The following is a 21,091-nucleotide window of genomic DNA, read 5'->3' as shown; positions in this document are numbered from 1 at the left end:
GAAACACAAGGTGATCATAGATCCTGCACACAGGGTGATAAAACATGTGCGCACACCCATTTGAAGAAGGATTCAAATTCACCAGGGCTGGAATCACAGGCAACAGCAAGCCCTCACTGTCTTCAAGAACCAGTGCTTACAGGCACAAAGCATTAGTTATAATGTGCATTCACATGACATGGGGGAACCACATCACACGTCTACAGAAGCTTATGCTCACAGAGAGACCAAGAAACCTGCTCAGAAGCACAACGCACATTCACACTTAGGACCCCAGGCAAGAGGCACAAAATGCCCACAGAAACTCCTGCTCCCAAATACAAAGTGTATGCATGCTGGCTCAGCAAGGGTTTACAGCATATGGCAACCTGCAGCAACAAGCAAAAAATGGACAAACACTGTGCAAAGTAGAAGAGGAGGGCAATTAGTGTTCGGGGTAGTCAAACTGAGTACAAGTAAAAGCACACACATGCTACATTGAATGTGCACCATGCTGGCACACACATTCTCACCCTGTGCTCCAGGGATGTCTGCACACAAGAACGGAGCATGCCCACAAACTGCTTTCAGGAAAAACAGACTATCTGCATGAGCCAAAGCCCAGAGGCACAGATCATACATGTGTGTGCATGCGCACACGCATACACACACGTGCACACACATGCACACCGTGCTCAGGAGAGAAGGGTTGAAAACAGACAACAAAAAGGGCCCAAAGGGCTAGAGGCACAACCTGAACGGCTCCTCGCTTTCCTTCTGCAAGGAGAGAAAGAGCAGAAAAAAAGGGCAGAAAGGTTAGTAGATTCAGTCCCATAGCATGGAACCCAAAGAAAATGCCAGCTAAATCTCAAGGGACATGGAGGAAAGGAAGAGGTCCTCTGAACAGCTGGGCAGTTCACAGAGCCTAGCTTCCAGAATCCTTACCTGCTGCATTGGCTGGCCCCTTCTTTTAGTTCAGACCATTCCCAGTTTGGCTACTCAAACTAAAGGACAAAGTCTACTTGGGGATTTCAGTCACCCTTTTCCCTTTTCCAAACTGGCCTGCAAGCAGCCACAAGACTTGTTACCAAGGGCCACTCCAACAGGCTATCTGAACTGGCTAAGCACAAAGTGAGTTCCTTCCTCAGAAGCTATATGTGCTCACTCTGGATCTGGGATAAGCCCTCAACCCCCGAAGGCCTGGTAACCGAACGCTTTCCATTTTACAATGCAGGCTTGGCCATGCATTTGCCCAGCAAACCCTGGCCTGTTTTCCCAAAGTCTAAGTTAGGACAGGTTAAGGCCTGAAGTTAAGGATAGGACCAGGATGCTCAAAGGCTACAGTTGGGGGCATCAAGCGGCCACTGGCCTAACAGAAGTCACCATGATCTAGATGATAAAACCATGGTAGCAACCCCAGGCCTGATTATCTATTAAATCCAGAAAAATACTCCAAAGGAAATGGATGCTTCCAGAAGGACCTTAGCAAGCCACAGTAGAGGAAGATAAAGTCCAGAGATTATTCCTTCTCCTGTTCATCAGACTACAGTGCCTACTAGGACACATATGGATAGCTCCACAGGTTTCCTTCTCTAAGGCAAGTCCATTCAGCTGGGCTGATCAGCTCCCCTCCACTTTCTTTTCCCTCCCTTTGAAAGACTCACTGATATTACATAACAAGTAAAAGGGGGAATCGAGAAACTAATTCATAAGTTTCCAATTTTTCAGTTATTTCTAATGGCCTAATGGGTCACCTGACTTGACAGAAGAGTGAACTCAGGAATAGGAATCCTCCAAAACAGTGCAGCTATAAGAATGTGGATGAGACGCAAAAGATACTTGCTGGAAAGGGGCCACATCTCTGCTACCACTACTCCCCTACTGTACTCTGTTCTCTTTGAAAAAGAAAATTAGGCAAGGAACACTTTAACTGACCTGTGATTCACATTGGAAAGGTTTCTCTCCACCTTCACTATTTTAAAAATACACTCTATACATCATGTCAAAGTTAATTTGTGTCTTTCTATTCTTCCCAGAGTTCCCCATAATGCCTAAGAATCTGCTGACAAGGCTTTCCATATATATATATATAATTTTACCCTTGTAGCCTGACGGCTTAGCACATGTCCTAGCATTTGTATATAGTGAAATGAACCTGAACTTTCAGGACTTAGAAAACAACAGCTTCTAAGTACATGTGTTTTGCATATCACCAGAGAAAACATAAGTCTCCTAGCCAAGAGTCCGTACCATTTTTCAGACCCCAAGGAACTGCTGTAGTAGCTCTTCAGTTTGTCCTACTCACTGGACAAACACAACAAAACATTTTTCTTGTTAAGAGTCAAACTTTTTGTGCTTCCTGACTTCCTAAAATGCCTTAACATTTTTCCACTCAGATTTAGTTTTTAGTTTAAGTGCAGTGTATCTATAGAACACCCACTCTGCCAAGAAAAAAAAAAAAATCCCTGATCCCTAAAAATGATTGCACTCTTCCAGACAATACATTTTATAAGGAAGTGACATACTTCCCCATTATTAAAACAATCTTAACCTCATTGTACTTGGGAGTCAAAAGACTTGAGGCCCTCAACTTATTTGAGCCTGCATTTCCTTATGTGTAAAAAGCAGGTAAGAACGCTACCTCCCAGAGTTATAGTGAGGATTCATTTCTTCGACAAGTACCTACAGAGAACCTACTGCATACCAGGCACTGTTCTCAGTGCTGGTGATGAAGCAAAGAGAATGAAACAAATTCCCTGATCTTGAGAAGCTTCTATTCTAGAGGAGGAGCTGACGATTAACAATAACAAAGACGATGATAGTAGCTAACACTAGGTGAACATATCATGTATCTGACATTTTACTTGAATAAGCTCATTTATTTCTCCCAACAACTCTACTGGGTAAATACTATTATTATCCCCATTTTTTTGTTGATTAAACTAAAGATCATCAGAGAGGTTAAGAAAGTTGCCTGAAGTCACAGCAAGGGGCAAAGCCAAAATTCAAAACAGGCATTTGGTTCCAGGATCTGGAACTATATACACACCATATCACTTGTGATAGAGACCCTGCTTCAAAATTCAGGTAAGGGGGGAAGAAAATGCCCCCTGTGGTGACGTTACAGTCACTATTATATTTCTTTAAAGATTTTATTTATTTGAGAGAGAGAGAGAGAAAGAGAGAGCGCACATGCATGAGTGGGAGGAGGGGCAAAGGGAGAGGGAGAAGCAGACTCCCAGGTGAGCAGGGGCCTGACACGGGGCTTGATCCCAGGATCCTGAGATCATGACCTGAGCCAAAGGCAGATGCTTAACCGAGCCACCCAGGTACCCCACTATTAAAGTTTTATAAAAGGTTATCAGGGAGTCCTCATTGATAATGTGACATCTAAGCAGAGACCTGAAGGAACTGAGTAAAGAAGTTATTCAGATTCTAGGAAAAAAGTATTCTAGTCAGAACACAGAGCAGGTGCAAAGCCTGAGGTGAGAGCATAAATGGTGTGGTACTCTCTATCACAAGTTTGCAATAGAGTACCAGTTCAAATCGGGCTCTACAGGCTCATAAGCACTTCGACTTTCGTTCTGAGATGGAAAATCAATGGAAGCTGTTGAGCAGAGAAGTGATATGACCTGACTCATGTTTTGTAAGCATTACTCTGATTGCTGTGGGGAAAATGGACTGTGGAGAACAAGGGTAGAAGCAGAGAGACCAGTTAGACTACTGAAATCATCTGGATAAGAGAAAAATGTGATTTAGACAAGAATGACGGTGGTGGAGGTAGAGATACTGGTAAGGTTTATGTCACTTTTTAAAAAATTCTTTATTAAAATTCAATTTAGTTAACATATACTGTATTATTAGTTTCAAGGGTAGAATTTAGTGATTAATCAGTTGCTTTTAACACCCAGCGCTCATTACATCAAGTGCCCTCTTTAATGTCCATCACCCAGTTACCCCATCTCCCCACCCACCATCCCTCCAGCAACCCTCAATTTGTATTCTAGAGTTAAGAGTCTCTTATGGTTTGCCTCCCTCTCTGTTTCCCTCTTATTTTATTTTTCCCTCCCTTGCCCTCCCGTATGTTCATCTGTTTTGTTTCTTAAATTCCACATATGAGTGAAATCATATGGTATTTATCTTTCTCTGACTTATTTTGCTTAGCATAATACCCTCTAATTCATCCACGTCGTTGCAAATGGCAAGATTTCGTTCTTTTTGATGGCTGAGTAATATTCAGTATATTAGTGTGTGTGTCAGTGTGTGTGTGTGTATTTGTATCACATCTTCATTACCATCTGTTGATAGACATCTGGGCTCTTTCCATATTTTGGCTATTGTAGACATTGCTGCTATAAACACTGGAGTTTAGGTTACTTTTTAAAGGTAGAGCAAGCAGATTTACTAACTGATTGGATGTGAACCATGACAGAAAGGGAAAAGACAAGAAGAACTCTATGGATTTGGGCCTGAGCTGCTGCAAGAATGGAGGTGTCATATACTGGTAAGGAAGACTATAGGAAAAGCAGGTTTGGTAGGGTCTTGGGGAAAAGGACCAGGAGTTTGGTTTCAGATATGTCAAATCTGAGATGCCTATTTACATCCAAATGAGAATGTTAAGATAGAGTCTGGCATCCGTGGAAGATGTCTCGGCCAGAGATATAAATCTGGGATTCCTTATGAAACTCATGATATTGAAATAGGTTACTTAGCCTGTGAGTATGAATAAAAAGAAGAAATCAGGATTGAATTCTGGGATGCTACAAGGTTGGGAAGATGAGGAGGGACCAGCAAAGATGGCTAAGAAAGGGACACCAGGGTGGTTCAGTTGGTTAAGTGTCTGCCTTTGGCTCAGGTCATGATCCCAGGGTTCTGGGATTCAGTCCCACATCAGGCTACTTGCTCAGCAGGGAGTCGGCTTCTCCCTCTGCCTGCCTCTTCCCCTGCTTGTGTGCGCTCTCTTTCTCTCTCACAAATAAATAAAATCTTAAGAAAAAAAAAAAAGGATGACTAAGAAGGAATGGTCAATAGTACTGGGGTAGAACCAATACAGAGAGGTGGTCTAGAAGGCAACTGAAGAAAGTGTTCCAAAAAGCAGGAACTGAGGCATAAGGACAGACTAAAAGATTCTTTTTCAACAAATGGTGGAATATCCATATGCATATGAATGAAGTCAGAGCCCTATCTCACTCCATATATAAAAATTAACTCGATATGGATCATAGACCTAAAAGAGCTAAAACTAAAAAACATTTAGGAAAAAAACACAGGAGTAAATTTTTATGACTTTGGGTTCAACAATAGTTTCTTAACTATGAAACCAAAAACACAATCCACACAAGAAAAATGGATAAATTGAATTTCATCAAAATCTAAAACTTTTACACTCTATTTCATACCCATTATGATGGCTATTACAGTAAAAGGGAGAGAGAGAGAACTAACAACTGTTGGCAAGGATGTAGAGAAATCAGAACCTTTGTGCACTGTTGGTAGGTATGCAAAATGGTGCAGCCACTGTAGAAAACAATATGGCAATTATACTTCTGGTTATATATTCAAAGGAAATGAAAGCAAGGATTCAAAAGAGGTATTTAAATACCCATGTTCATACCAGCATTATTCACAATAGCCAAAAGGTGGAAGAAACCCAAGTATCCTCCTACAAATGAATGGATAAACAAAATGGGGTGTATATACCTACAATGGAATCCCATTCAGGCTTAAAAAGGAAACCCTGACACATGCTACAACATGGATGAACCTTGAGAATATTACAAACATTAAACCAAGTAAAATAGGCCAGTCACAAAATGACAAATATTGTGTGATTCCACTTATATGAGGTATCTAGAGCAAACAGATAGAGGCAGAAAGTAGAATGTGGTTGCCAATGGCTGGGGGGAGGGGAGAATGGGAAGTTAGTTTAATGGGTAGAGTTTCAGTTGTGGAAGACAAAAAAGTTCTGGATATTGGATGATGGTGATGATTGTACAACAGTGTGAACAAACTTAAAATGGTTAAAATGATAAATTTTATATTATGTATATTTTACCACAATAAAAAAATTTTTAATAAAACATGTATGCTTCAAAAAAAGAAACACCATCAAGAAAGTAAAATGACAACACAAAACTTGGGGGGAAATATTTACAAATCATATATGTGATAAGAGGCACATGTCCAGAATATACAAAGAACTCTCACAAGTCAACAAAAAAAAGACAACCCAACTTGAACAGACATTTCTCCGAAGAAAATATAAAAATGGCCAATACGCACATGAAAAGATGCTTAACATCATTAGCCACTAGGGAAATGCAAATCAAACCACAATAAGATACCACTCACACCCAGTGGGATGGGTATAATAAAAAAACACAGACATTAATAAGTGTTAGCAAGAATGTGGAGAAATTAGAACTTTTATGCCTTGCTGGTTGGAATGTAAAATGATACAACCACACTGTAAAACAGTCTGGCAATTCCTCAAAAGTGTTAAACTTAGAGTTACCATATGACCCAGCAATTCCACTTCTAATACATGCCCAAGAGAACTGTAACCATATGTCTGCACAAAAACTTGTACACAAATGTTCATAGCAACATTATTCATTATAGCCAAAAAGTAGTAAACAACAAACCAAATGCCCATCAAATAATGAACAGATAAACAAAATATGGCATAGCCATAAAATGGAATATTATCCCACCACAAAAAGAAATGAAGTATTGAAACATGTTACAACATGGTTGAACCTTAAAAACATGCTAAATGGACGAAGCCAGTCACAAAAGGCCACATATCATATGAATCCATTTATATGCAATGTCCAGAACAGGCAAATCCACAGAAACAGAAAGTAGATTAGTGGTTGCTAGAGGCTGGAAGTAAAGGGGATTAGAGAGTGACCACTAACAGGTAAGGGGTTTCTTTTTGGGGTGATAGAAATGTTCTGGAGTTGATGGTTGCATAATTCCATGAATCTACCAAAAAACACTCAATTGTACACTTTTCAAGGGATTTTAAAGGTGAACTTTGTGGTATGTAAATTATAACTCAATAAAGCTGTCATAATAAAAAGAAGGACGTAATCAATTATGTCGAGTTGCTAAGAGGAGGACTAAAAATGGAATAGAAGTTTGGCAATATGGTGGTAATCCGATGGCCTTGACAAGAGCTACTTTGGTAGAGAAACAGACATAAAAGAATCGAATTTTTATATAATGCATGTGACAGTACTTAAAACAGTGCTATGTACCCCCAAAAGAGAAGGAAAAGGATGAAAAAATAACTCAAATTAATGGTAAGCTACTAGTAAGCTTACCCAAGCAAAGCAGTGAAGAAAGCTGATTTCTTAAATGTTTCATTGTGGTAGCAGCCACTGTTACTAATACTCAATAAGTTTATCAGCTGAGGGTGGTGGCTGTTGTGGGTGAAAGGCTATCCCTATGTGCTTACCTTGCTCTATTCTTCCTACTCTGTGGAATGCTGCAGGAGTCAGGCCTGGATTCCACCACTCCCTCTACAGCCCACAGACCAGACTTGATCTTGGCTAGGACCCAGAACTTTGGCTTGCTTTCTTATTGATGCTTCAGAAAACCTCCTTTGTCTCATTATCACTGCTGCTGCCACCACCTGCTTATCACAGGTACCACAAGTTCCTGCATTGCCCACTGGGATATCAGCTCAGAAGGGGAATTTTGCTAGCTGAAGAGCCAGTCCAAGTGTGCTGGGTACTCATCCCAACATCAACTGCCACCAAGGCTTAAGGAGTTAGTAAGGAAGTACTGCTTTGATATTTGTTGTTTCCATTGTTGCTGTAATGTAATATTTCTAAATGCCCAGGGAGAAGGAAAAAGCGATGCAAAGTTAAGAGGAGAAAGAAATCCCTTACAGCTGAGGAATTACAGAAAGCTTCCTGGAAGAGGGGATGTTTTGGCTGTATATTGAAGAACTGAGTGAATTCTGCTAGGCTGATTTGATGAACACAGCACCTCAGGCTAAGAAAGCAGTATATGTGAATATGCTGAGAACAAACAGTACAAGGCGAATTTGTGACAGCGAAGTTTTCTTTTGGGTGGAGTATAGTGGGATAACTGGAGAGAAGCCTGCAATTGTAAACTAGAGACCAACTGTAGTGGTCCTGAACGACAAGTGAAGGAATTTAGACTTTTCTCATAAGCTATAAGGAGTAGCTCTAGGAATATTTGAAAGGAACATGATGTGATTTTAATTTTTTTATTTTTAAACTTAATTTTATAACTTGGTATTACATTTATTATTCAAATTCTAAAAAGTATAAAAAAGGTTTACAGTAAAAAAATCTACTTTTCATCTCCTTAGTTTTTCACCCAATTCCTTTCCCCATAGGCAATCAGGTAACAATCAGTCTCTTATGTATGTTTGTTTGATATTCTATACAAACAGACACAGACATTATCGGTTTGTGTATTCTTCCCCTATCTTTTTTATACAAATGTAGACATCTTATACATACTGTTCTGCACCTTGCTTTTTCATATGGCAATATATCTTGGATATCTCTCCATTTCAGTAAAGCGCTACCTCATTCTTTTTATAGCTATATGGTACTATATTATATTCTTAGGATGTGCCAGTAGATTATTTAACCAGTCTTTTTTTTTTTAAGAGTTACTTATTTGAGAGAGAGAGAGAGAGAGAGAGAGAGTGTGCGTGCGCTCACGGTGCCTGAGTTGGGGGAGGGGCAGGGGGAGAGAATCTTTAAGCAGACTCCCCACTGAGGCCGGAGTCAGAGACACAGGGCTCCATCCCACAACCCATTAGATTATGACCTGGGCCAAAACCAAGAGTGAAGCTTAATCGATTGAGCTACCCAGGCACCCCTAACCAGTCTTTCTTAACATTTAGGTTGTTTTCACTCTTTGCTACTAAAAACAATGCTTCAAAAATAGAACATACGTCCTTTCCACATGTGAAAATAAACCTGCAGGATACATTCCTGGAAGTGATTTTAGGGCTCAAAGGGTACATAGAATTCTGATACATTTTGCCAATTGTCTTCCTTAGAGGTTATATCAATTTACACTCCCATCCCACCAGCAATGCAGAAGTGCCTGTTCCCCCACACCTTTGTCAACACAATATGTTTCATAATTTTAATTCTCCTTTAGAAACATTAATCAGGTTATATGCATAGGAGGACAACCCCATTTACATTTAAAAACTGGATGAATACAGCATATGCTCTTTGGATAAATTTAATTTTGATTAGGAGAAGTAATTTTAAAACTACATATCTTCATGCTACCTAGAAAAAAAGTACTCTCATTTCTAGAGTCAAAACCATTCCATTCTCCTGTTTAGGTGAGGAGCCTTTAGCTGGAGATGGAAGAAAAGTAATATGACCTGTGACAGGCAGAGTCGGGTTCTTGACTAGACAGCTTCGAGTTGAAAATAAGGTTCTGTGTTAAGTCCAGTATTGGGAAGAAGAAAGGTCAGGATAAGGGAAATTCCCATTATGGCCCATTAACTGCTGGGGAAATGGCAAGCCCCTCTAGTGCCTGTGAACAATATGCCCATTCCTGCCTCCTACACCACCACCTACTTTACAGTGGCATATCCTAAAAGTCCTGCAGCTGTAAACTACTTCTGTCCACATGTTCCCCCTTCTTTGGAAAGGTAGTTTCTAAAGTCATCTTTAACCCCCCAATAGACTGGAAGCTTCCTAAAGGCAGGAACTCCTTTTCCTGTTGCTTTAGAACCCTCTTGTAGCACTCCAATTCCCACAGAATTAGCTTAAAATCTGTATTCAAGTAATTTAGACTGATTTAAGCTGTGGACCTCCCCCATCACCTTGTGAAACTCACCACCAGGCTGGGCCTCCCACTAGCCTGATGGGGGCCATATCCAGCCAGCTGTGACCCCATTAAATACAGATTTAGAATACCTGAGTGTATGTCTTCTACCGAGACATGGTTTGCCTTCTGTACTAGCTCATGCAAAAGTTTTTTCTGCCTCAGTCTTTTCTCTCTCAGAACATGTTTAAAATTGTTGATGCACTTGTTGAGGTAGATGGTCTCTGCACACACTTGCTCTAGGCTTAGTCCTCCCTGCTTGGGAGATTCGGGCCCGGAACATGTTTCACCTCCCAGACACGGAGCCAGAGCAAAACCTGGCAATGAATATGCAACAGGCGAGGAGTTAGAAGCAAGAGAGAAGTTGCTGGGATCCTGAAAGGTTTGGTCTCTCTGTGTAGAGATGCCCACTCCACCAGAGACCACGCTGAGCAAGCTCTCACTCTCCTGACTCCCAGGGCTCTCCACAGAGAAATCTTGGGCACCCTCTGAACTCACTGTCCCAAGAAGTCTATCACTGTTCTCTGACTGAGAACCGCTCTCATTGCTTTCCAGGTCCTCGGGACTGATGGGCCCAGTATTCTCCAGCTTCTGAAACACGCCCTGCAGAGCTGAACGAAAGTGGTGAATTGCTCGGCCCAGTTTGCTTTTGTAAAACTTAATTTCTACATCTTCATCCTCCTGCAAGCCAACCAGACCACAAGATGACTTTTCAAAGACATCTTTAAGGACCCGAGTAGCATGTTCCTCCTCTTCATTCAAGTCAATATGAACCATGTCACTGAAAGTCTCAGGCCCTATGATAATTTCCTCCATCATGTGGTCACAGCTCAAAGTTGCAAACCTTTTGGACTTGTCTGTCAAAAGGTCCTCTAGTTGCTTTGAGCTCAGAATATCAAGCCCAGCTTCACAGGCCAGAAGCTTGTCCTCTGTCTTCAGCAAACCAGACAGCGACAGGCAGCTGCCAGCCTCACTTTTACTGCTGCAGTTGTTTTCTCTTTTTGCTACGCTACATGCTTCAAATCCTTGGCTGGACTGTTTGAAAACCTGGGATTTCCCAGAACCCTCCTCTTTTGAAATTAACACTGGGGAAGGCTCCTCAAATTGATGGAAGGTGGACAGAGAGGCTTCTCTCCCTGTCAGCTCACCACAACTGCCACTGATAACTTGGGAGGCTCCTGATGTTCCTTTTACTTCATCTCTTGGTTTAGATACAGCACTTGGCTTTGTGAAATTATTCTTGGGTGGAAAGCAAAGGCCTTGCTGCTCAGGGGTTTGAGGTTCTCTGTGTTGATTTTGAGCCCTCATTTGACATGCTCCTGTTATGGGTCCCGGGTCCCCTGTTTCCATCTGAAGAAGTGGTTCATGCCGGTTTAAAGAATTTGCATTATGATCCTGGAGTTGCTGCAAAAATGACAGAGACTCCTTTTGGGGATTCTTATAGCACTGTGGCCAGCTGGGTTCTTCTTTGGTGGCAATCCGGACCCCTACACTCTGCAAAAGGATGGATTTCTGCAAGATGAAGTCTCTATGCTCTAGATGGGCAAGTTTCACAACAGTAGGCCTGGGGGCTGGGGCTTTGCCTGCTCTGTAAGCCTCTTTGATGTACCTGTTGCACTGCATGCCATTAACACAAAGGTGCATGGCCAGGAAGCTGTGTACTAGCTCCACGGTATTTTCCCCATCTTGCTCAGGAAGTCCATACAGATACAGAATGGCTTCCTCATTGGGGCTGTCCACATGGGGTTCCTGGGCCATTTCCCCCACACACACCTTGGCCAGGGAGCTGCTGCCCACCTGCAAGCCTTCTATTTCACTCAGAACTGAGTCTACACAGCTAGACACTTCATCCACTGAACCCCGGACTTGGCTCAAGTGCTGCTGCAGCTCAGCAATTTCAGTTTGGAGACGGCTGATGCCTTGTAGCTCTCTGATTATATAGTCTACTACATCCTCCAAAGGCTCTCGCTGTTCACAGCTGCAGCCCTGGTGAAGGCCTCTGAACAAAAGGGACTTGGCTTGATTCCTTTCTGAGGGCTCTTGACAGCTTGTGCTAATGCTGACAGACGAGAGGTCCTGAGAGCCAGATCCCAGAGCACAGGCAGTAGAGCCCAGAGGAAACTGGCTGCCGGCCTGCTGCTCAAAGCTACAATGCTGGGCCAGGCCCCCATCTCTATCCCCACCAATGGCTGAGGCTGTTGACCCACAGTGAGGGAGCAGGGAGCTATCCTCTGGTAAGGATTCAATAGGGCCAGAGGACTTGCTTTTGATGCCACACGTAGTCTCTGACTTAGACTTATCTGGGGAAAGCCTGGAGGAGGGTCCCAAGGTGACCATGATTTCTTCCTCTGACTCTTGCAACAATCGTTTCATTTTCTCCCTCAGGGTCTCACAGATTCTCTGCTTCTTCCTCTTCTTTCTGGTCAGGGTGCTTAACAGAAATTGTCTTGGAAGACAATATACTGCCCTGCTCTTTTCAGTCTTTTTCTAGCAATTATGGCTGGCTGATGCCTTGGGCTTAGCCCACAGTACTGCCTGGAATGATCCCATGTGTAGTCTCCAAACCTGGTACATGCCCCTGGATCCTGGCTTGACTCTTATCCTGCAGCTAGTGAAAAAGGAAAATAGTGCACTCAGGTCAGAAAGCAGCAGGATAACTTTAATCTGAATCCAAGCTGTCAGGCAGGAATAAGAACGTTACCTTCTAAGAAGTAGAAGTCAACCCTGACCTGTCTCCCACTGCTGGCCTTCAAGGCTGTAGGCAGTCACTTCTTTTTCCTTGGCTTCCCATCAGAGCATTGACGTATCAAGTCCTTGTGTTCTGGGCAAGTACCCAAAGGCATCAAGATTACGACAAACTCCTGGGAAGTAGGTGGGTAAGGTCAATGAGTGACTGAACCTTTACAAAATTCAACACTGGGGTCTGATTCAGGAATGAACAGATAGATGCTTAACTACCAAAGCTCAAATTACATACACAGTGAAAGACAGAGACAAAACATGGAATGGTTGTTTTCCCAGTTGGGTGTTCTGCTGAAAACTCAGCAACTCCAAGATTGGGTCCTGCCTGTCCTTATATTGACAGCAACCCTTCACCTTTTCTCCAGGTCAAGTATTTCAAATTTGGAGGGGAAAAAATGTTTTCTAAATGTTTTCTTAAAGTTCTAGAATAAGGTAGCATGGCACCTGTAAAAATCATTGTCCAGCCTCAGGTGCATTAAGCATGTTTGGATCTAGTGGGGCATGTGGCCAAAGACACACATATGGTGCACTCACAGCTGGGGATGAAGGAAACTCAGGAACAGCCTGGAGTCCTGAACTCCATTTAATAGTCCCCAAGTGCTTGGTGCAGCCTAAAGGTTTGGCTTTCCTCCTCCACGGTGCATCTGCTGGTCTAATACTGCTTTCAGAGCACCAGGGTAAGTGATCTTTCAGCACTCCTGGAGTAACAGAGGATTGCTCTAGCCTTCTGACTCACTTGGAGAGAACAATGCATGGGACAGGTGGGGAGCTGGTTATATCACAGAGGGCTCCAGGGTACTGTTCTCTAAAAAGGTGAAGCTAGCCTGCCACCAGTCTTGCCCCTATATCCTAAACTACCAGTGACTACTACAGAGGTAAAGATGACCATTACTTTATATGGGGTGGGTATCTATTCCCTTTTTATTGGGAACATGCACAATGTAGGGAAGGAGCATAGTAGAAAGCACAAACAGAAAAGCTAAGAGCCAAGGAATGCATGGGACTGCCAATACTTTCTGGCTTTGCTGGGTTACCCTGGGAAGGGTAAAATTGGTTGGTGGGAGACATGCAGTCTTTCACATTCTTCAGGCAGAGATGATTTCCCCATTTTCTAGATTTGATCTAGATTTCTAAATCTTCTAAACTCCTGCCTCCTTTTCTTTTCCTAGTAACTCAAGTTAACCCTAAAAGGGGAAAACTGCCTGTGAAGAGCACAAGCTGACAGCTCCCACAGCAATTCATTTTCAGGAAGGGCCACCATCTATAGTTTGTGACCTTAAACGTTAAAAGCACTGTGCTTTCCCTGACTAGGAAGAATCAAAAGCGTGAGTCACAAGACTTGGGATAAAGATTAAGCTGACCCCTTTTACTGGAAATAACCAGGACAAGAACCAAGAGACTAGAGACCAAGAAATGAGATTAATTCCCAGTTCGTGTCTTCCCTTCTTCTCTGTAGTTCATCGAGAAACTCCACTTCATTTAGGAACTCCTCACCTAAAAAAGCTACCCATTCTGTGAGGCACTGCCTAGGCCCAATTATTGCTTTTTAAGCATTGTTGCTTTACTCCTATGTCTCAAGGGGCCAGGATCAGCCATACCTCTAATCTGGCCAACTCAGTATAATCTGTGTCAGAGAAGGAGAGAGAGAGAGAAGACACTCTATGTGCACAACCAGAACTGCTGGGTTTTGGGCTTAGTGCATAGCTGCCTAGACAACAAAGCCCCCAATCCTAGGACTGACTGGTCAAATTATTCCTTCTCTCCTTCCACAAGTGCACACCTGTATTTCCAAAGCCACCCCTCCCTTCCTCCCCCACCCCCGCCCCAACTGTGCAAAGGTCTAGGTTCACCTAATTTGGTCTTGGTACCTGGTATTAGCTTTGAACAAGGTCCCTGGCCTGATAAGGGCTGGAACTGGTAATCAGCCTTTCAGATTTGTCTCAAAGAGAAAGAATGCTTACTAAACCAAGATGGAAGGTCTGCACATAACCACACAAAGCCATGAGCAAGTGCTACTAGACTGAGAATCAAAAGACTTAAGTTTGGTTCTTGCTTCATCAGTGACCTTGGATTAAATACTTGCCCTCTCTGTTCCTTAGTTTCCTCATCTATAAAGTGGGGAAGATAGTCACAGGAATGTTGCCAAGCATGTAAACACCTATAAAAGGGTATGATTTGAGTAAACCATGACTTCTATCCAATCCCCAAACCCCTATCTTTCCCAGTCTCTTTTAATGGTCTGCAGCACTGCCTGGAACCATACCACTGGAGTGTGCCATTCTTTTTTTTTTAAATAATATTTTTTATTATGTTAGTCACCATACAGTACATCCCTGGTTTTTGATGTAAAGTTCGATGATTCATTAGTTGCGTATAACACCCAGTGCACCATGCAATACGTGCCCTCCCCACCACCCATCACCAGCCTATCCCATTCCCCCACCCCCCTCCCCTCTGAAGCCCTCAGTTTGTTTCTCAGAGTCCATAGTCTCTCTTCTTCTAGAAGTTTTTTCTTAAGATTAAAAAAAGAAAGAAGCAAAACATTCAGTTCCCAACATTTCATTCAGGTGACAAGAGGCTTGCCATGCTCCCTCAGGCAGTCTAAAAGCATGAAGAAGGGGCAAAGAGCTACAGGAGGCAAACTTTTCCTTTCTAATGCTGGTGAGGCCCAGAACTTATTGTCAGGTCCTCCAAGACCACCCCCACTTTGGTCCAGAGAAGGCAGCTTTTCAGGAGCAAAAATGAAGCTGATTCTCCTGCTGCTTCAGTGCAGGCAAGGTTAACTTCAGGCCTATCTCTGCTTTTCAGATCAATACTCCAGATAGGCTTGGCTTAACTGCCTGGACAGTCTTGCCAAGTGTCTCCTCTGAGGGTACAATGCCTTCAACACCGGCTGGCCAGCCATACAGGGGCAAATGGCACAGCCACTGTGTTCAGAATCCTTTCCTACAGCCTCCTGAAGGACTGAAGGCAAAGCTGCCTGGTTTCCCATGTTACTAACAAATAGGAAATTTCCAACTAGAGCTGCCATAGCAACTTCTCCCAGCCCCAAAGAAAGAGCTTGCTTCCATATCAAACAAACAAAAAACTCCCCCCAAAACGTATGAGTTAGTAACCACTACCCCTAGGTGAACTTCAAAATCACCTCCAGGGGATATGGGCTCCGTAAAGGCACCAAACCCATTCAGTCATCCAGATATTTAGGTTTTAAAGCAAGGGACAGAGTTCAATGTAATGCCCAGAGAATCAACCAGTCACTTGGCTCAGAACCCAATAGGATACCAGAAGCCAGGAAGCCCAAGTCAAGTTCACCTCCTTCCCTAGCCTCTCTTTGCTACTACTGAACACAGGAATGAAATAACAAGGGCTAAAAAGTGAGGACAGTTTGATCTCTAAATCAACTCAACTAATCTGTCAGGCACTAAGCTATGTGCCAGGGATATAAAACCCTGTCCCTGCTCTCTAATATATTAAAGTTTGGAGAGGGAAATAGGCATGTAGACAATCACAAAATTAAGTGAAACATGTCATAATAAAAGCTGTAATAAGTCATAAATAATAAGCATTTAATTACAGTGATGAGGAATGAAAAGACAGTGAGAGGCCCAGCAAAACCAGGACAGGGAAAGCCATAGAGAAGTAATATTTGAGCTGGAATGGGATAACGAGGCACTGGAGTCCACCCAGCTCAATGCTGACCCTCTGGATTCCTTCAAGGTATCCAGTGCTCTCATTCTGCCCTGCTCTATTAGCCTCTAGTCAACTCTCCAAATTTCATACATACACTCTCAAAAATGACCACACCTTTCTGCTATCTGTTCCTAAGGAATGCCTAAAGCCGGGAAAAATAAGGCAGTCCATTCAAGGGACATCTCTGTTTGAAAAGAGAACATATCAAAATAAAATGTATCAATCCCACAGTGAGTATCATTCTAAATGGGGAAAAGCTGAGAGCTTTTCCCTTAAGATCAGGAACATGACAAAGATGTCCACTCTTGCCACTACTGTTCAATAAAGTACTAGAAGTCCTAGCATCAGCAATCAGACAACAAAAAGAAATAAAAGGTATTCAAAGTGTCGAAGAAGAAGTCAATCTCTCTCTCTTCACAGATGACATGATACTTTATTGTGGAAAACCCAAAATACTCCACCCCCAAATTACTAGAACTCATACAGCAATTCAGTAATGTGGCAGGATACAAAATCAACGCACAGAAATCAGTTGCTTTCCTATACACTGACAATGTAACTGTACAAAGAGAAATTAGGGAATTGATTCCATTTACAATAGCATCAAAAACCATAAGATACCTTGGAATAAACCTAACCAAAGAGGTAAAGGATCTATACTCTAGAAACTACAGAACACTTATGATAGAAATTGAAGAAGACACAAAAAGATGGAAAAACATTCCATGCTCATGGAGAATAAACATTGTTAACATGTCTATGCTGCCCAGAACAATCTATATTTTCAGTGCCATCCCGATCAAACTACTCATGCCATTTTTCAAAGTGCTGGAACAAACAATCCTAAAATTTATATGGAACCAGAAAAGACCCCAAATCACCAAGGAAATGCTGAAAAAGAGAAACAAAGCTGGGAGCATTACATTGTCTGATTTCAAGCTATATTACAAAGCTGTGATCACCAAGACAGCATGGTACTGGCACAAAAACAGACACACAGATGAATGGAACAGAATAGAGAGCCCAGATATGGACCCTCAACTCTATGGTCAATTAATCTTCGACAAAGCAGGAAAAAATATGCAGTGGAAAAAAGACAGTCTCTTCAATAAATGGTGTTGCAAAAATTGGACAGAGGAATGAAACTCGACCATTCTCTTACACCATACACAAAGATAAACTCTAAATGGATGAAAGACCTCATGTGAGACAGGAATCCATCAAAATCATAGAGGAGAACATAGGCAGTAACCTCTTCGACATCAGCCATAGCAACTTCTTTCAAAGGCAAGGGAAACAAAAGCAAAAATGAGCTTTTATAAAAGGTTCTGCACAACAAAGGAAAGAGTCAACAAAACAAAGAGGCAACCCACAGAATGGGAGAAGATATTTGCAAATGACATTACAGATAAAGGGCCGCTATCCAAGATCTACAAAGAACTTCTCAAACTCAACACCCAAAAAACAAATAATCAAGTCAAAAAATGGGCAGAAGACATAAACAGACACTTCTCCAAAGAAGACGTATGAATGGCTAACAGACACATGAGAAAACGTTCAATATCATTAGCCATCAGGGAAATTCAAATCAAAACCACATTGAGATACCACCTTACACCAGTTAGAATGGCAAAAATTAACAAGGCAGGAAACAACAAATGTTGGAGAGGATGTGGAGAAAGGGGAATCCTCTTACACTGTTGGTGGGAATGCAAGTTGGTACAGCCACTTTGGAAAACAGTGTGGAGGCCGCTCAAAAAGTTAAAAATAGAGCTACCCTATGACCCAGCAATTGTACTACTGGGTGTTTACCCCAAAGATACAGATGTAGTGAAAAGAAGGGGCACATGCACCCCAATGTTCCTAGCAGCAATGTCCACAGTAGCCAAACTGTGGAAGGAGCCGAGATGCCCTTCAATAGATGAATGGATAAAGAAGATGTGGTCCATATATACAATGGAATATTACTCAGCCATCAGAGAGGATGAATACCCATCATTTGCATCAACATGGATGGAACTGGAGGGGATTATGCTAAGTGAAATAAGTCAAGCAGAGAAAGATAATTATATGGTTTCACTTACATGTGGAACATAAGGAATAGCATGGAGGACATTAGGAAAAGGAAGGGAAAAATGAAGGGGGGGAAATCAGAGAGGGAGACGAACCATGGGAGACTATGGACTCTGGGAAACAATCTGAGGATTTCAGATAGGAAGGGGGTGGGGGGATGGGTTAGCCCGGTGATGGGTATTGAGGAGGGCACGTATTGCATGGAGCACTAGGTGTTATATGCAAATAACGAATCATGGAACACTACATCAAAAACTAATGATGTACTGTAGTGACTAACACAACATAATAAAAAATAAATAAAACATAAAAAATAAAATTTAAAAAAAGGAAAGTGATTTATGAAATTCACCATAATAATAAAGGTTTAAAAACCAAATTACAAAAAAATTTAACTATGTTAATTCTTCCAATCCATGAGCATGGAATATTTTTCCATCTTTTTGTGTCTTCTTCAATGTCTTTCAAGAGTGATTTGTAGTTTCTAGAATATAGGTCCTTTACGTCTCTGGTTAATTCCAACATATCATATGATTTTTGGTGCTATTGTAAATGGAATGGATTCCCTAATTTCTCTTTCTTCAGTCTCATTGTTCGTGTATAGAAATGCAACTGATTTCTGAGCATTGATTTTGTGTCCCGCCACATTACTGAATTGCTCTATAACTTCTAATAGTTTGGGGGTGGAGTCTTTTGGCTTTTCCACATAGAGTATCATGTCATCTGCCAAGAGACACAGTTTGACTTCTTCTTTGCCAATTTGGATACCTTTTATCCCTTTTTGTTGTCTGATTGCTGTTGCAAGGACTTCTAGTACTATGTTGAATAATAATGGCGAGAGTGGGCATCCTTGTCGTGTTCCTGATCCTAAGGGAAAGGCTTCCAGCTTTTCCCCATTGAGAATGATATTTGCTGTAGGCTTTTCATAGATGGTTTTTATGAAATTGAGGAATGTACCCTCTATCCCTATACTCTGAAGTGTTTTAATCAGGAAAGAATGCTGTATTTTGTCAAATGCTTTTTCTGCATCAGTTGAGAGGATCATACCCAGAGCAATCTACACTTTCAATGCCATCCCGATCAAAATACCAATGACATTTTTCAAAGAACTGGAACAAACACAAACAAATTTGTGTGGAACCAGAAAAGTCCCCGAATCGCCAAGGAAGTGTTGAAAAGGAAAAACAAAGCTGGGGGCATCACGTTGCCTGATTTCAAGCTATACTACAAAGCTGTGATCACAAAGACAGCATGGTACTGGCACAAAAACAGACACATTGACTAATGGAACAGAATAGAGAACCCAGAAATGGACCCTCGGCTCTTTGGGCAACTAATCTCTGACAAAGCAGAAAAAAACATCCAGTGGAAAAAAGACAGTCTCTTCAATAAACGGTGCTGGGAAAATTGGACAGCTACATGCAAAAGAATGAAACTTGACCACTCTCTCACACCATACACAAAGATAAACTCCAAATGGATGAAAGACCTCGATGTGAGACAGGAATCCATCAAAATCCTAGAGGAGAACATAGGCAGCAACCTCTTCGACATCGGCCACAGCAACCTTTTTTCATGACACATCTCCAAAGGCAAGAGAAACAAAAGAAAAAATGAACTTGTGGGACCTCATCAAGATAAAAAGCTTCTGGGGCGCCTGGGTGGCTCAGTCGTTAAGCGTCTGCCTTCGGCTCAGGGCGTGATCCCGGCGTTCTGGGATCGAGCCCCACATCAGGCTCTTCTGCTGGGAGCCTGCTTCTTCCTCTCCCACTCCCCCTGATTGTGTTCCCTCTCTCACTGGCTGTCTCTCTCTCTGTCGAATGAATAAATAAAATTAAAAAAAAAAAAGATAAAAAGCTTCTGCACAGCCAAGGAAACAGTCAAAAAAACTAACAGGCAGCCCATGGAATGGGAGAAGATATTTGCAAATGACGCTACAGATAAAAGATTAGTATCCAAGATCTACAAAGAACTTCTCAAACTCAATACACAAGAAACAAATAATCAAATCAAAAAATGGGCAGAAGATATGAACAGACACTTTTCCAATGAAGACATACAAATGCCTAACAGACACATGAAAAAATGTTCAAAATCATTAGCCATCAGGGAAATTCAAATCAAAACCACATTGAGATACCACCTTATGCCAGTCAGAATGGCAAAAATAGACAAGGCAGGAAACAACAAATGTTGGAGAGGATGTGGAGAAAGGGGAACCCTCTTACATTATTGGTGGGAATGCAAGTTGGTATAGCCACTTTGGAAAACAGTGTGGAGGTCCCTTAAAAAGTCAAAAACAGAGCTACCCTATGATCCAGCCATTGCACTACTGGGTATTTACCCCAAAGATACAGATGTAGTGAAGAGAAGGGCCATATGCACCCCAATGTTCATAGCAGCATTGTCCACAATAGCTAAATTGTGGAAGGAGCCGAGATGCCCTTCAACAGATGACTGGATTAAGAAGATGTGGTCCATATATACAATGGACTATTACTCAGCCATCGAAAAGAACGATTTCTCAACATTTGCTACAACATGGATGGGACTGGAGGAGATAATGCTAAGCAAAATAAGTCAAGCAGAGAAAGACATTTATCATATGGTTTCACTCATTTATGGAACATAAGAACTAGGAGGATCGGTAGGAGAAGAAAGGGAAGAAGAAGGGGGCAAACAGAAGGGGGAATGAACCATGAGAGACTATGGGCTCTGGGAAACAAACTGAGGGCTTCAGAAGGGAGGGGGGTGGGGGAATGGGATA

At 42.0% G+C, this 21,091-nt stretch overlaps 1 protein-coding gene across 3 annotated transcripts in view; it reads right to left on the bottom strand.

The window, feature by feature from the left end:
* The window catches only part of UNC13B (unc-13 homolog B), a 216,937-nt gene that overhangs the window by 36,607 nt on the left and 159,239 nt on the right, over nucleotides 1–21,091 (bottom strand). Inside the window, exons 1-2 of one of the 3 annotated variants that reach the window (XM_040631563.1) lie at nucleotides 9,912–12,192; nucleotides 734–756 (exon numbers count right to left, since the gene is read on the bottom strand). The exons of the other annotated variants lie outside the window; for them this stretch is intronic. Of the exons in view, the coding sequence (XP_040487497.1) occupies nucleotides 734–756; nucleotides 9,912–12,192 (2,304 nt within the window). Of the gene's footprint in view, nucleotides 1–733; nucleotides 757–9,911; nucleotides 12,193–21,091 lie in introns of those variants that run through there. 3 annotated transcript variants of the gene reach the window in all.

This window comes from Ursus maritimus, unplaced genomic scaffold, assembly GCF_017311325.1.
Source record: "Ursus maritimus isolate PB19 unplaced genomic scaffold, ASM1731132v1 scaffold_17, whole genome shotgun sequence".
Taxonomy (NCBI): Eukaryota; Metazoa; Chordata; class Mammalia; order Carnivora; family Ursidae; genus Ursus; species Ursus maritimus.
Note: the sequence above shows the minus strand (reverse complement) of the source record. Positions and strands in the feature narration are given on the sequence as shown.